A 14020-nucleotide genomic window follows, 5' to 3' on the forward strand; every position below is an offset into this window, starting at 1 on the left:
CGCTTCTAGCGCTGAGACCTATAGCTGGGTATCCTCCTCCGGTGAGACTGTTACCTCTCACAGCTGACAGGTATAGGAGCTCTGCGCATCCAATTGTTTCTCAGTGGTGCGGGGAGTGGCTCAGGTTAAGCCAAGGTACGACCATGCTGAGGCCAGACCGGCCTTTGTCTTCCGTCACTAAAGTCACTAAAGTCCTCTTGTCGACTAAAGGAGACAAGAGACTGGAAGGGCAGAGAGCCCCAAGGAGTTCTTCAAATATATTTATTATCTTTTAGTGTTTTCCTTTCTTAAGAAATAATACTGATTTCCTTTGGGGATTAAAATAAGAATAACAGGCCACAGAAGACTGTCTTTTTGAACATGAGGGAGACACATGGGGTCTCAGGGAGGACAGATGGGGTGACGGGAAGGCAGGTGTGAACACAAGGAAGCGCGATGGGAAGACATGCCACCATGGAGACAAGTGTGAATACAGAGAAGCAGGTGGGAAGGCAGGTAGACGGGTGTGAGCACAGGGGAGGCAGGCTTGCCCCTGGTCCCGTGTAGTGGAGAGACGGCGGCTTCCCTTTCTCTTTAGGAAGGGGAGGCTTTGAGGTATCAAGAACCCAGGCCCTTGCAGGAGGCACACGAAGAGAAGGCTTTCTCGTTGCGATGGACTAGCCAGACTCCTCTATCTCCAACAGGTCATCCACGTACTCCACAACCTCTCCCTGGAAGGCAGCAGACACCTCAGTTAGGCAGGCCACAGGACGGGAAAGCCATCAGAGTCTCAGAGGCCACCACTGTCTGCTCAGGCTGAAGCACACTCCCCGGCTGGCCTGGCGCCCAGATGACCTGATTTCTCTCTCCGTAGGAATGAAGCCTCATCTTCTACCCCATGGGACCTCAGCGTCAAGCAAGCCGCCACCCCACAGACGCCCTGTGCCACGTAGGTGGCTTAGCCACCTTCCTGAAGGCTTCACATGGTTCCCTGGTCTGGGCATCCCTCCGTCTCCTCGTCTCCTCCTGATCCCTCAGTGCTGCCTCAGAAACACATTCCCCTGGTACTTTCTACCCTGACCACTACAGCTAGGTAGGTATGTCAGTGTGCTAGGGACCAGCTCTAACAGCGTCCCTGGGACCCTCTTCAGTGAGACCCAACCCAGGGCGCAGGCCTGACCAGCACTTACTTATTCGTTTATCTGGCTTATCTGGCAGCCTTGGGGACCGAACCCAGGGCTTTTTGCCGTCACTGCTATTTCCTCAGAGGCTGCCGCTTTCTCCCTCAGTGGCGGTGACACGCCATGCAAATCGGCATGCTGAAACCTCCCTGACCTAGTCTTACTCAGAGGCGCTTCTTCCAGCACCCGGTGGTAGGAAGAGTGGGAGGAAGAGGGGGGTGGGGAGGGGGTGGCTTCGCGCCTCTGGGTCTGCCTGGGCAGCTCTTGGGACTTCCCACCCTCCGGGCTCCCCAGGCTGTGACCAAGCTCCCACATCCCTTCTGGCTCCACACACAGCGAGTCCCCAGCTTCCTTACAAACTCATCTCTCTAAATAAGTGACAAGGAGTGTCTGTCTACTGATGGCTTCCCCGTGGCCTGGCTGCCCCTCCACAAAATGACCATTCCGCTCCCGGTCACGACGAGTCAAGAAAGGAGGTCCGGAAATACCTACCGCACTGAAGGTAGAGCTCATGTCCAGCACATGCCAAGCCCTAAGCTGATACCCAGTATCCGACTAAACTGGCTGTGGTGGAGCATTTCCCTAATGCCAGCGCTTGAGACAGCCCAGGGGGAGGATCAGAAGTTCAAGGTCATCCTCAGCTACGTTACAGGCTGGAGGGCAGCCTGAGCTACATGAGACATTGTCTCAAAAGACCAAAACACCCCAACACACAAACAAAAAAAAAGGGGGGGGGTTGGGTAAGGGAGATCTAGTCAGGAAAGTGGATCCAGAAAAGGAGGAGCTGCTGGAAGCAAGGACATAATTTGTGCCCATAAAATTATAATAACCTGGTAGGAAAATGGGGTGGGATTCCTAAGTGTCTTCAGAGGGCAGAGCTCCAAACACATCCCCTCACCCCACCCTACAGGAGAAGTATCGGTCCAGCCTGGGCTTCCTAGAAAGCTGCTTTTTCCACACTGGAGCCCTGGCTTTCATTAAACCCTCCACAGCAGCAGCTGTCTCCTCAAGGGCCCCGTCTGTTTCTTATTTGAGGGAGGAGCCAGCCTCCAAGTGACTGGAGCAGAGACATGAGTCACGCTTTCTCTCGGGCAGATGTGTGCCGAGCACGAAGGCTTACCTCATCGTCATCCATTAGGTGTTCCCGAGCGAAGTCGTACAGTTCTTTCTGGAGCGTGGTCACGTTGAAGAACTGAACAGCTTCCTGTTCACACAGAGAGAATAGTCGGGTGGGCAGACCGAGCCGGCAGCAGGTTGGCACGGTATATCCCATTTCATTCAAGGGATGGAGGCGTTTACAAGTGCACAGTGGGAAAGGTTGCCCAACTGTGGCGTACCCCGCAGCCACTCAGCTGTGCAGATACGAGGGTGAATCGCAGACATGCGGTTCTTAAAGGAGAAGGAGGGATTCTGGGCTATGGCTCCGTTGCTATCACAAGCACAGGGACTCTTCCCAAACACAACATTAAGCCAAGCGTGGCGGGGTCTCCTGGACTTTGGAAGGCAGAGGCAGGAGAAGCTCAAGGTCATCCTTCATAGCAAGTTCAAGGCCAGCCTGGGCTACATGAGACCCTGTCTCAAGCAAAACAAAACTCCACTGGGAGTGTGGCTTGGTGGAGGAGCACTTGACCAGCCGCATGCGTCCTGGGGTCTATCCTAACACACACACACACAAAAAAAAAAAACTGGGTTTCTGTTTTATTGGGACAGGGTGTTGCTTTGTAGCCCAGACTAGCCTCAAGCTTCATGATCATCCTCTTGGGTCTGCTTCCACAGGGCCAGAATGACAGCCATAGGCCACTGTGTCCAACAGTAGGGAAAGTTTTTGAAAGTCACACATAATTAACTCCTGACAATAGGCACAAAGCCTCGCGCATTTATCTGTCAAAGGAATTAAGTGCTGTTTCATTCATAAAAGTCTATGGCTTGGGAGTCAGAGGCAGGAGGATGACAAACTTAAGATCAGCCTGGATCGCAAAGCCCCATCTCTCAGGGGCTGGAGGTCACTCAGGTGGAGCACCTGCCTACAGTGTGAGAGTGCCTGGCTTCTCATGCCATGAAACGCAGAGGGGACACAAAGTAAGTTACAAAAACAGCATGTGAAACACAACCCTATTTTTGTAAAAATAAATGCTGGCTGTGTGCATAAGTAATACAATCATTCGATGAAGGAATTAAAAGGCTGTGTGTGGGGGGGGGGGGGGGGATGGCTTAGTGGCTAAAGGTGCTTGCCACCAAGCCGGACCACTTGAGTTCAATCTCTGGTACCCACAGAGAAGGAGAGAACTGACTCTCACAAGTTGTCCTCTGACCCCCACGTGCATGCTATTGTATGTGCAGGTACAGGAACACACACACAAAACACACACACACAGAGTAAATAGGCAAAAACATAAGAAAAAAAACTAAGCAGGTTGTGATGGCATACGCCTATGGTCCCAGCATTCAGGAGGCAGAGCAAAGCCGGGTAGCTTTGAGTTCAAGGCCAGCCTGGTCTACACAGTGACTTCAGGGTCAGCAGGGGCCATAGAGTCAGGGCCTGATTCAACAGGGGCAAGAGGAACCAACAGGAACCAGAAACAGTGGCGCTCCTCCGTGCCAGAATTGACTCTCTCTGAAGGGCGAAGCAACCTCCGGAAGGCGGGGAGAGAGGAGGGCCCAGGGAGGAGGAGCCGGGCGGGACACTCACCGGCCTGGGCTGAAAATGCTCATCTGACAGGCCCCACTTGTCCCTGTGGTACTGATAGTAGACCAGGTTCTGCTGCATGACCTTGTCGTTCTGGTCGAAGAGCAGGTAGCTGACGGCACAGGGGGCTGCGTTCTTGAGATCATTCACTGGAACCAGAGGGAAGAGGCCAGGCAGATGAGCAAGCCAGCCACCCCGGGAAGCTAGGAGCTTGACCTCCCTTCAGGAAAAGCCCATGCCTAAGGCTTTTCCTCCAGCCCCTCCTCTAGAAAGTGGCCAAGGCACGGTCTAGGTCCCATGGCAGCCTAAAGGATGGCAGAAGCCACGGACCACCCCAAGCCAGGACCACCCTCCGGCTGCGATGAATCAGCTGGCTTCAGACAATCAGAGGCGGTCAGAGGAGGTGGCAGGTCCCAATAAATAACGTAACACAAATGAGGACTCCACACGACAGAAACCAACAAGATAAATCATGGCGGGCCTCAGGATTAGAAGTGTCAAAGGTTACCTTGTCCTGCCATCTTCTGGGGTCAGGGGTCCCCTGCTCCAGCCTCCCTTTTTAGAACTGCACCCCCACACGCACACAGACATCACCATCAACACAGGGATTCTGCATTTGTCTTGGGAGGCAGGGGAGGCAGGCAAAGAAAAAAAAAGAGACACAAGCCCCAAGGCATTTAGTCCGGTACCGTCCACAGCTGCTTCTAAAAGCAGACACTTGTATTATGTAACAAAACGCCCGTTGGCAGGGATGACCCAGCGGAAGGTTATTCAATTCTGCCACCTAGTGGCTGTTTTCTAGAATGGCAACTTTAAAATTCTTCCTGTGGCTCCTGTGAAGGTGCTAGGTTTTACTTACACTATTTATCTACATCCTGGGAAAGCAAAAATCTCCCAGGGAGCAGCAGGCAAAACCCAGTTTCAAGCTCAGCAGTGTAGCTCAGGGTCTCTGTTTGAATCAAGAGGCCCCGAGGCCTCTTCGTGCACAGCATGTATGTGGCCCTGGTGGGCCTTCTCAGCCATTGTAGGAAAGCAGGGAAGTTCTGGGACCTCATCCAACGTCCTGCACAGGGCTACTTACACTTGTAGTAAGCAAACTGCAAATAGTGGTACATGGTGGCCACAAACTTCTCCACAGGAAAGCCTCCTATGACCGGAGTGAGGGTCTCCTCACACTGAACCTTGCACTCCAGAACTTCTATATAATGATCTGAAAAGCAGAGATGAATTCTCAGAACAGTCTCTCTCTGGGAGAAAATCTCGCAGGCGGAGGATCTCTGTGAGTTCAAGGCCAGCCTGTCTACAAAGTGAGTTCCAGCCAGGACCACACAGAGAAACCCTATCCGGAAAAAACAAAAACAAACAAACAAACAAATAAATGGGCTACCATCTTACCGTCTTTAATATTCAAACTGGCTTAAGAAAATGGCAAACATCTATCAAAAAAATGGCCACAGGGGCTGTTAAGGCGGCCCAGCATGTAAAAAAAGCCTGCCGACCTAAGTTCAATCCTCAGGACCCACACAGTGGGCGGAGAAGACGGACAGCCACAAGCTGTCCTCTGACCACATGAGAGAATGGCACAGCTTTCCTCCCTCATGCATACACAGAATAAAAATATAATTTAAAAGGTTTTAATGGCCAAAGAACGTTAATATAAATCGATATGAAGAGCAATCTTGCAGGGTCGAGATGCTATACCTCTCCTGCAGCGTAACAGCATCGCTTTTCCAACAGTTTAAACAGGAGGTTGGGAGCTGAGCTCAATGGCAGATGGCCTGTCTGACATACATGTGGCCCTGGGTTTGATCTCCGGCACCACAATGACAATAACACAACAAATTAGTTATCGGGTTGGTAGGAAGAAAAAATCGGACAGGGTCTCATGTAGCCCAGGCAGGCTTCAAACCCCTAGGTACCCGAGGATGACCTTGATCTCCTGATCTTCCTGGCTCTACCTTGTGATTCCCAAGTGCTAGGAAAACAGGCAAGGACTACCTGCTAATGCAGATAACGCAGAGCTGGACACTGAACCCATGGCCTTGTGCAAGGTAGGTAAGTCCTATGGATGAATTTGGATATGCAAAACCAAACCCAGGAGAGAATGTAACACATGATGCCTCTTCCATCGAAAACACGCATACAAAACGTGGGGGAAATAACTTATGTAGGAGTAACTTTTAGAGAAAACAAGGACAGCAGCAAGAATTCTCAAGGGGTGAAGCTGAGACTAAGAAGCGTGGGGGGGGGGGCATGAAGTCCCTAGCGTCTTGCTGTTAACATATAACTAGTCAGGAGACCTATCAGCCCTGTCCCCAAGCAGTTGAAGTTAAATACTTTAACTAAATGCTTAAAAATTAACAGCACTGGGCTGGGGAAGGGGCGTAGGGATTAAATATTTTATGGGACCCTAGGTTCAATCCCCAGCATTATAACAAAAAATAAAACAAAATAACAGCACCTTCTACAAGAAAATCACAGATATCACACATGTCTAGATGTGACACCCTGAAGCCACTTCTAGTTGATTCAGCCCAAAATGGACACTCTGTAACTGTCAGAAACCAAATAAGGAAATCTAGTCTGTTTTTGTTGTTTCTTGATAAAAGCTCTCACACGTAGCTCTGGTTGTCCTGGAAGTCACAAGGATCCTCCTGCCTCTGCCTCCCTACTGCTGGGATTGAAAGTGAGTGGCCCTGTGCCCAGGCCAAATGAGAAATACTTACAAAGTGGCTTACATGTCTTAAAGTGCTGGGGGTGGCACCAATGGTGTTAGGGCATGGAAGCTGCTGGAGGTGGCAGCCTCCAGAGACGCAGATGGCAGCGGGGAGCCTTCTTTTAAAACCGTGCTTTCGGGTTAGCAAGACGGTTCACTGGATAAGGGCGCACTTGCCGAAAGCCTGGCACTCTGAGTGTGATCCCTGGGACCCACGTGGCAAGGACAGGACTGGTTCCATGAATTGTCCTCTGACCTCTACATGCACACGATGGGACATGTGTGCAAGCATGTACACGCACAAAGAGACAAACAAACAAGTCAGACATTAAAGCCAGCGAACTAGCTCAACACTGGTAAAGGCCCCTGCAGCCGGACCTGGCCACCTGAGTTTGATGCCCAGGCCAACAAGGCAGGGGGGGAAAAAAAAACGAGTCCCACAAAGCCTTCTCTGACCTCCACATATGTGTCATGACAGATAGGCACACACACACACAGATAAATAATAAATAAATGGGAAAGCATTGTAGAATTTTGTTTGACAAACTTTTGAGAAAAGGTCTGGAACAGGCGCAATGAAACAGGCACTTGAATTTCTCCTGTGTGTGTAGCAATGGAGAATGAGTCCTCGGGTGCAGGATGCCCTCTGAGAAGAGCCCCAAGTGCAACTAGAGAGGGCAGAACACAAAGAACGGGAAAGCAAGGCTGGCCTGAAGCCTCCAACTGACCAGCCCTCAACTGCCCAGTCCAAAGCTAACGGAATGGTTACAACACTGAACAAAGAATTCAGACATCTAGAAATGATCAGTGACTCAAGAGACAAGTGGGTGAATGGGGCAAGGAGATCAGCTCAGGATGTTGATAAGAGAGTTGGCAAGCTGGGTAGTGGTGGTGCACACCTTTCATCCCAGTGCTTGGAGGCAGAGGCAGATGATCTCTGAGTTCAAGGCCAGCCTGGTCTACAGGGGGAGTCAGGACAGTCAGGGCTACAGGAAGGAAGGAAGGAAGGGAGGGGGAGGGAGGGAGAGAGGGAAGAAGGGAAGAAGGAAAGAAGGAAGGAAGGAAGGAAGGAAGGAAGGAAGGGAGGGAGGGAGGGAGGGAGGGAGGGAGGGAGGGAAGAAGGGAAGAAGGAAGGAAGGAAGGAAGGAAGGAAGGAAGGAAGGAAGGAAGGAAGGAAGGGAGGGAGGGAGGGAAGAAAGTAATTTAGGAAGAAAGGCAGCAGCATAGATGATAAATTCACAAGGAAAGAGAGATGGCAGAAATGCTAGAAATAAAAAAGTGAATGAAGTAGAAACACAATGAAGTCATCACCAATAGACTAGATCAAGCAGAAGAAAAAATATTGGGGACAGAAAGCAAGATTGAGGAAATACTCCCTTCAGATACCAATGGGAGAAAAAAAAAAAAAAAAAGCACAAACCCCACTTCTAAGAACTCTACGAGAATCAAAACCAAATCTAAACTGGGTGTTCTGGTGCACACCTTTAATCCCAGCACTCAGGAGGCAGAGGCAGAAAGATTTCTGTGAGTTTGAGACCTGCTTGGTCTACACAACCAGGCCAGCCTGGGCTATACAGTGAGAACCTGTCAAAAAGAGAAAGCAAATTCCTTTCCCATCTGAAATAAAAGCGTTCCTCAGATGCCAGTCAAGGCACCTGGAGCACCGGCTCCACCCACAACCAACCTGCTACAGACAGGTAGAAGTCCTTGAAGTCCTTGATCTCCCTGGAGCCCTCGCACGCAGCCAGGCACTCGTAAAAGGCCTTGAAGAAGTCTGGAAGGGCCAGCTCCATGTCCGTAATGGATGTCCTCCAGTTCTCCCCATTGTAGGCCCTCACGGCACGGACAAACAGGCTCTGCAAGGCAAGGCGACGAGGTGACGTTCCATCTGGAGACACGCCTGTTCTCCATAGGAGAACTGTGACCCTGACCAAGCCATGCTTCTCAGTCCCGAGTGGCCCTTGCCTAGACGCAACCCGAGCACGGTTGCGTGTGGGTCTAGATTTACCTACGATGTTCACACAGGTACATTTATTTTAAAAAGACAGAGTCTCGGCAGCCCAGGCTGATTGCAAATTCCCCATGTAGCTGAGGATGACCCCTTTTGAAAATTTTATTTTTACAGGCTGGAGAGATGGCTCTGCGGTTAAGAGCTCACATCTGTCTGTCATTGTGGATATAAACATGGTTTTGTTTTGTTCCTAGGTGTGGGATGTGGCACTGATTCAGTTGTACATGGAGGCAGAACATCACATTAAAAAAAATTATTTTTACATTCTCTTTATTTACTGTGTGGGGCACACTTGCAGAGGTCAGATGACAACTCAGGACTCAGTTCCCTCTTACCACCCTGGGAGTCCTGGGAGTCAAACTCAGGCCAATCCCCAGGCTTGGCAGCAACTACCTCTACGCCCTGAGCTGTGCTGGCAGCCCGCCCCTGATCTCCTGAGTGCTGGACTCCCGGGCGTGCACCACTGAGCAACCCAGTTTTACACAGTGCTGGGGACTGGGCCCAGGGCCTTGTGCATCCACGCACACACTCTACCACTGAGCTGTACCCCTGGCCCAAAGGACTGTTTTCCTTCTCTCGTTCAACTAAATATATACAAGCATTTGACAATCAAATCAAATTCAGATCAAGGAAAAAGTGAAAGAAAGCTGATTCCCGGAGTCAGGGACCGGGCTGGCAGCCTGGCCGCAAAGGGGCAGGAGAGGATGTGTCAGGCTGGGTGATAAAGAAGGCCTCGCCATGCTCCTTGTAGCTGTCAGGGAACTTGCCACAAATCACTGAATTATTGTAAAGCCACCATGCACAATTTGCCGATTTTCCTTCTTCAAGAAGGTACTCACCACCAAGCCTGACAGCCCGAGTTCAATCCCCCAGACCCACAGGGTCAAAACAGAACTACAAACTGTCCCCCGACACACAGACACACACACACACACACACACACACACACACAGACACCAAGTAAGTAAGTTGTAATTGTTTAAAAAAAAGATGTTAGTTGTTCCCAGAGACATGCTTCCTTAACAAATCCTCTTGCACAGCTGCAGGGTGAAGCTGGGAGTACCTCGTACGACTTGGTTTCCAGGTCTTTAATGTGGTCCTCGGCTCCAGGCAAGCTCTTGTAATACGCCATGTTTCTCTTCATCATCTCATCGTCAGGATGCTTCAGAAGATAGGTGTGAGCCGCAGCGATGGCCTTCGGGAGGTCATTGGCCTAAGTACAGTGGGAGGCAGAGGCAGCAGATCGCTGTGAGGCTAGCCTGGTCTACCAAGCTAGTCCAGGACAGCCAAGGCTACACAGAGAAACCCTGTCTTAAGAAAACAGAAAGAGAGAGAGAGAAGCCAGACTTTGAAGGTGAATGCCTTTAATCCCAACACTTGGGAGGCAGAGGCAGGTAAATCTCTGAGCTCAAGGCCTGCCCAGTCTACAGTGCAAGTTCCAGGACAGACAGCCAGGGCTGCATAGTTCTCTGTCTCACAAAGAAACAAACAAAAAAACACAACAAAACAAGAAACACACATACACACACAAAAACCCTAGACGCAATCAATCAATCAATCAATCAATCAATCAGCAAGTGAGCAGAGAATGTGAGCTAAGCAGCAGCCTCTATCTCTCTGCCTCCTGACTAGGTACAATGTGACCAGGGCCCTCCTGCTCCTGCCCTCACTTCCCCTCCAAGATGGACTGTGCCCTCAAACTGTGAGCCAAAATAAGCCCTCCTTCCTCCAGCTAGCTCGGGTGGGCGCTTTGTCACAGTTCCTAGAAAAGTAGCCAACACAGGCAGGCTCATGGTGACACACCAGCCTCCTGTGAGGACGCACGCCAACAACCTGAGGCCCCCACGGTGACAGAACCTGGCACAATCCGGCAGAGAGAAGGGTCTCCACCACGCAAGCATCTAAGGCCTCCTTCAGCCTTCCCAGAGGGACACTCTGAGGGAAGGATGGTGCTTAGGTTTAAAGAGAAAGAGAGACAGAGACAGAACATACGAGACAAGTCAACTTCTCGAGAATAATGTGTTACGGGGGACATCCAGCTGTACCAGAATGCCCCTAAATTTGAGGCAAGTCATCTGGAGACAGTGGTGGTTTCCATGTGGAGAAGGGGTAGGTGGAGAGGGGACCAGGCTCCCAGGTGTCAAGGCTAGAGAATGACAGTAGGTGGCCTGTGGTTGGCAGGACTGAGGGGAAGGCCTGGCTGGCAGCTAGAGAGAAGGGAAGGCTGTGAATGCAGCCAATGACCTGAGGCTTCTTCTAGGAAGAGCATCAGGAAGAGGCGTCCAAGGGCCAGCAAGATGGCTCAGTGGGTAGAGGCGTTTGCCACCAAGGCAGATGACTAAGTTTGATGCCTGGAAGCCACATGCTGGGAAAGCAGACTCCCACAAGCTGTCCTCTGACCTTCACACACAAACTGAACAATGAATAAAAGAAAGAAAGAAAAAAAAAAAGTCTTAACCAGAAAAACTAGAAATGGAGTTTTGAGAATTCTCACTCTGCCCAGGCCTGTGAAGGCCCAATAGGCTGATGACCTTGCTGTCTGGCAACTGGGAATTCAAACCTCCCAGAACCAGGACTTAGGGGGCAGGCAACTGCAATTTGTGGCTATTTTTAGCGAGCAATTGCAGCTATAAAGAAGAGGCAGTGAAGTATGTGTGTTAAATTCCAGATGACAGGGCAGAGATGAGCCCGATGAATCACGGTGCACACTTCCCTGAACAGAGAGGACTCTGCCCACAAAGAGAGGCCACGTTTCCGAAGCCCTCTTTCCAGTCCCGGGTTCACCGCTGGGGGCCATTCTGGGGCATGTTTGCTATCTCAGCACAGGTTGCAACAGTTTTCACAGGAGCTGGGAGGGGTGGAGCACACAGGAGGTACGCAGGCAGGAGGAGGAGGAATTCACCTTCGGCCTCAGCTGCAGCTGCGCATCACGTCTGAAGCCAGCCCAGGTTGCATGCGACCATGTCTCAAAAAAGGAAAAAGAATTTTCACGCTTAAGATGAAGGGGGAAGGGCAGGATTTGGAGAGCTTTGGCAGAGCTGTGTGGCAGAACCTGGGTGAAGAGGGACTAGGGCCGTAGGAGGGCACTTCCTGTTCTGCCTGAAGCCCCAAGGACCTTTCCATTAGCGCCTCTAATTCCGGCTCCGGGGGATCTTCTGCCCTCTTCTGGCCTGCAAGGCATTCACACACATATGGCATGGTGTACACACGCAGACACCCACATACAAGCACACACGCGTGCCCGCGCGCGCACACACATAAAAATATAACCGAAAGAAAAAATTCGAAGGATAAACGAATGATACCAAAGGTTGAGGGGCAGGGCTGGTCCTTGGGCTTGGCGGGGATAGCGCTAGAGGCCCAGTGTGGGGGCCTGTCAGTGGGTGCCTGAGGGAGGGTGATGTTGGGGGGGAGTAGGGGGCAAGGGGTAGAGTGCGTTGGCCCCGTCGGGGGACCAGGAGCCTGATGGGCGGGGTTTGGGCGCAGGCGGCCGCGGGGCGGGGCTCCGCGCTCGGGAGGGCGGGGCTCGGGCGCGGCGAGCGCACCTACCTTGAAGTAGGCGAACTGCAGGAACTTGTAGGGCTCGCGCTGCTGAAAGTCGGCCAGCACGGCGCGGCTGGGCTGCGACTGGCGGAAGGCGGGCAGGCCCTGCTTGCAGCGCTTGAGGCACTGCGCGCGGCGCAGCACGCCGCCGAAGAGGCGCAGCTCGGCGTGGCTGGCGGGGCCGGCGGGGGCCGGGGCGGGCGCGGCCGTGCTGCAGTTGCGGTGGCAGAAGGCCTCGCTGTCGCGCAGCAGACGGTGCAGCCGCAGGCTCACCTCCAGGTAGCCCACGCTCTCGGCCCAGTGCTCGCCGCTGTACTGGTCGAGCGCGTGGCGGTAGGCCGACTCGAGCGGCATCAGCTCGTCCCGCGGGAAGCTGCGGAAGCTGTAGCGCTCGAACTGCGCGCGCCCCGGTGGCAGCGCGGCCCCGGCGCACAGCAGCACCAGCAACGCGGCCGCGGGGCTGCGGGGCCCCATCGCGCGTGGCCCGACGGCTCGAGGCCCGAGCGGAGGACGCGCGACGCGGCAGGCCCAGGAGCGGAGGAGGGGACGCCGGCCTTGGCCCGCCCCGTCCGGCAGACCTCCCCGCCCGGGGACTGAGATGGGCGTGCCTGGGGGAGGCGCTCAGCTCTTCGTCTGCCACGAATTCCAGGCCGGTCTGGGGTGCATGGGACCCCATCTCTGAAAGGAAAGAAAGCTTATAATCACTTGAAGGATTATGAATGGGCCTCGCTCTCCCACTTTCTAGTTCAGCACATCCCGGTTGGGGTGCATTTTCTCTCCCTCCCCCACCTGATCTTGGCTGTAGCCCAGGCTAGCCTTAAACTCACTGTATTGACTTCAAATTTGTGGCAGTCCTCCAGCCTCTCCACTGCAGGAGTCACAGACATTCGCCATCAAACCTGCCATAAACAACTGAGGCCGCGTGTTTACAGATCACATTGGAATAGCAATGCTGTTGACGTAGGTTTTAGAGGATTTTGCGCACACTGTTGATCCCAGCAGGTGGATCGCTGTGAGTTGGAGGCGAGCCTGGTCTACAAAGCGAGTCCAGACAGCCAAGACTACACAGCGAAACCTTGTCTCTAATAGATAGATAGACAGACAGACAGACAGATAGATAGATAATAGATAGATAAAGTTAGTAAGAATGCCAGTGGCTCTTTGTAAATGACTTCTCAAGTCGAGGATGCATTGCGCCTTAGGACGGAGCATGCTGGAGATATTCATGAGCAATGATGAAAACAAGATTTTTTTTTTTTAAATCTTTACACTTCTGAAATAATTTACAGCAAAGTTGTAGGAAAGCGCCTACATATGCCCCTTCATGAAAACTTACAAGTATACTGACACCTTTGATCCCAGCACTTAGGAAGCATCTGTGTGACTCAGTTCCAGGGCTCACAGTGTAGCCCAGGCTACATAATGAGACCTTGTCTAAAGCAAACAAAAATAAAAATGTAGTTAAATCTTCCAGATTAGTGGCCGAGGGTACTCGTTACCGAGCCTGATGACCTGAGTTCAATCCTGGGACACATGTTGGGAAACAATGGGCTCCTCCAGCTCATCCTTTAACCTTCACTCACATGATGAGCGTGTGGTTCTGAGTCAGTGGGGCCAGGAAAAAACCTTTACGAGAGTCCTGTAAAGGATTGATTATGACAAAAATTCCTCATTCCTTCTCCATACCATATTTACTATGCTATTCGATAGATAGATGGCCTTTGTTTGGGATTAAGATTAGATGGCTATTAGATTAGAATCGGAGGGATCAGAAATCTGACTACATCGGTCACAATCTTGGGTAAATGCTACCAACCAACAGTTTGCCACACCTTTTCTCAAATACTAATTAACAGCGGCAACAATGAAGAGGCCGCCCAGAGGGCTCAGTAGTTAAGAACACT

The 14020-nt window shown here is 51.8% G+C and overlaps 1 protein-coding gene across 1 annotated transcript; it reads right to left on the reverse strand.

Annotated features, from left to right (window-relative positions):
• Positions 1 to 247: 247 nt before the first annotated feature.
• On the reverse strand, positions 248 to 12663 carry Crtap (cartilage associated protein). Its single transcript, XM_055601794.1, has 7 exons — positions 12123 to 12663; positions 9637 to 9786; positions 8247 to 8418; positions 4928 to 5056; positions 3850 to 3995; positions 2281 to 2364; positions 248 to 710 (listed from the first exon to the last, which is right to left on the reverse strand). Exons 1-7 carry the CDS (start codon positions 12588 to 12590, stop codon positions 657 to 659), a joined length of 1203 nt encoding a protein of 400 aa, XP_055457769.1. The 5' UTR covers positions 12591 to 12663; the 3' UTR covers positions 248 to 656.
• Between the last annotated feature and the right edge of the window lie 1357 nt (positions 12664 to 14020).

This window comes from Psammomys obesus, unplaced genomic scaffold, assembly GCF_907164565.1.
Source record: "Psammomys obesus unplaced genomic scaffold, mPsaObe1.curated_primary_1811, whole genome shotgun sequence".
Taxonomy (NCBI): Eukaryota; Metazoa; Chordata; class Mammalia; order Rodentia; family Muridae; genus Psammomys; species Psammomys obesus.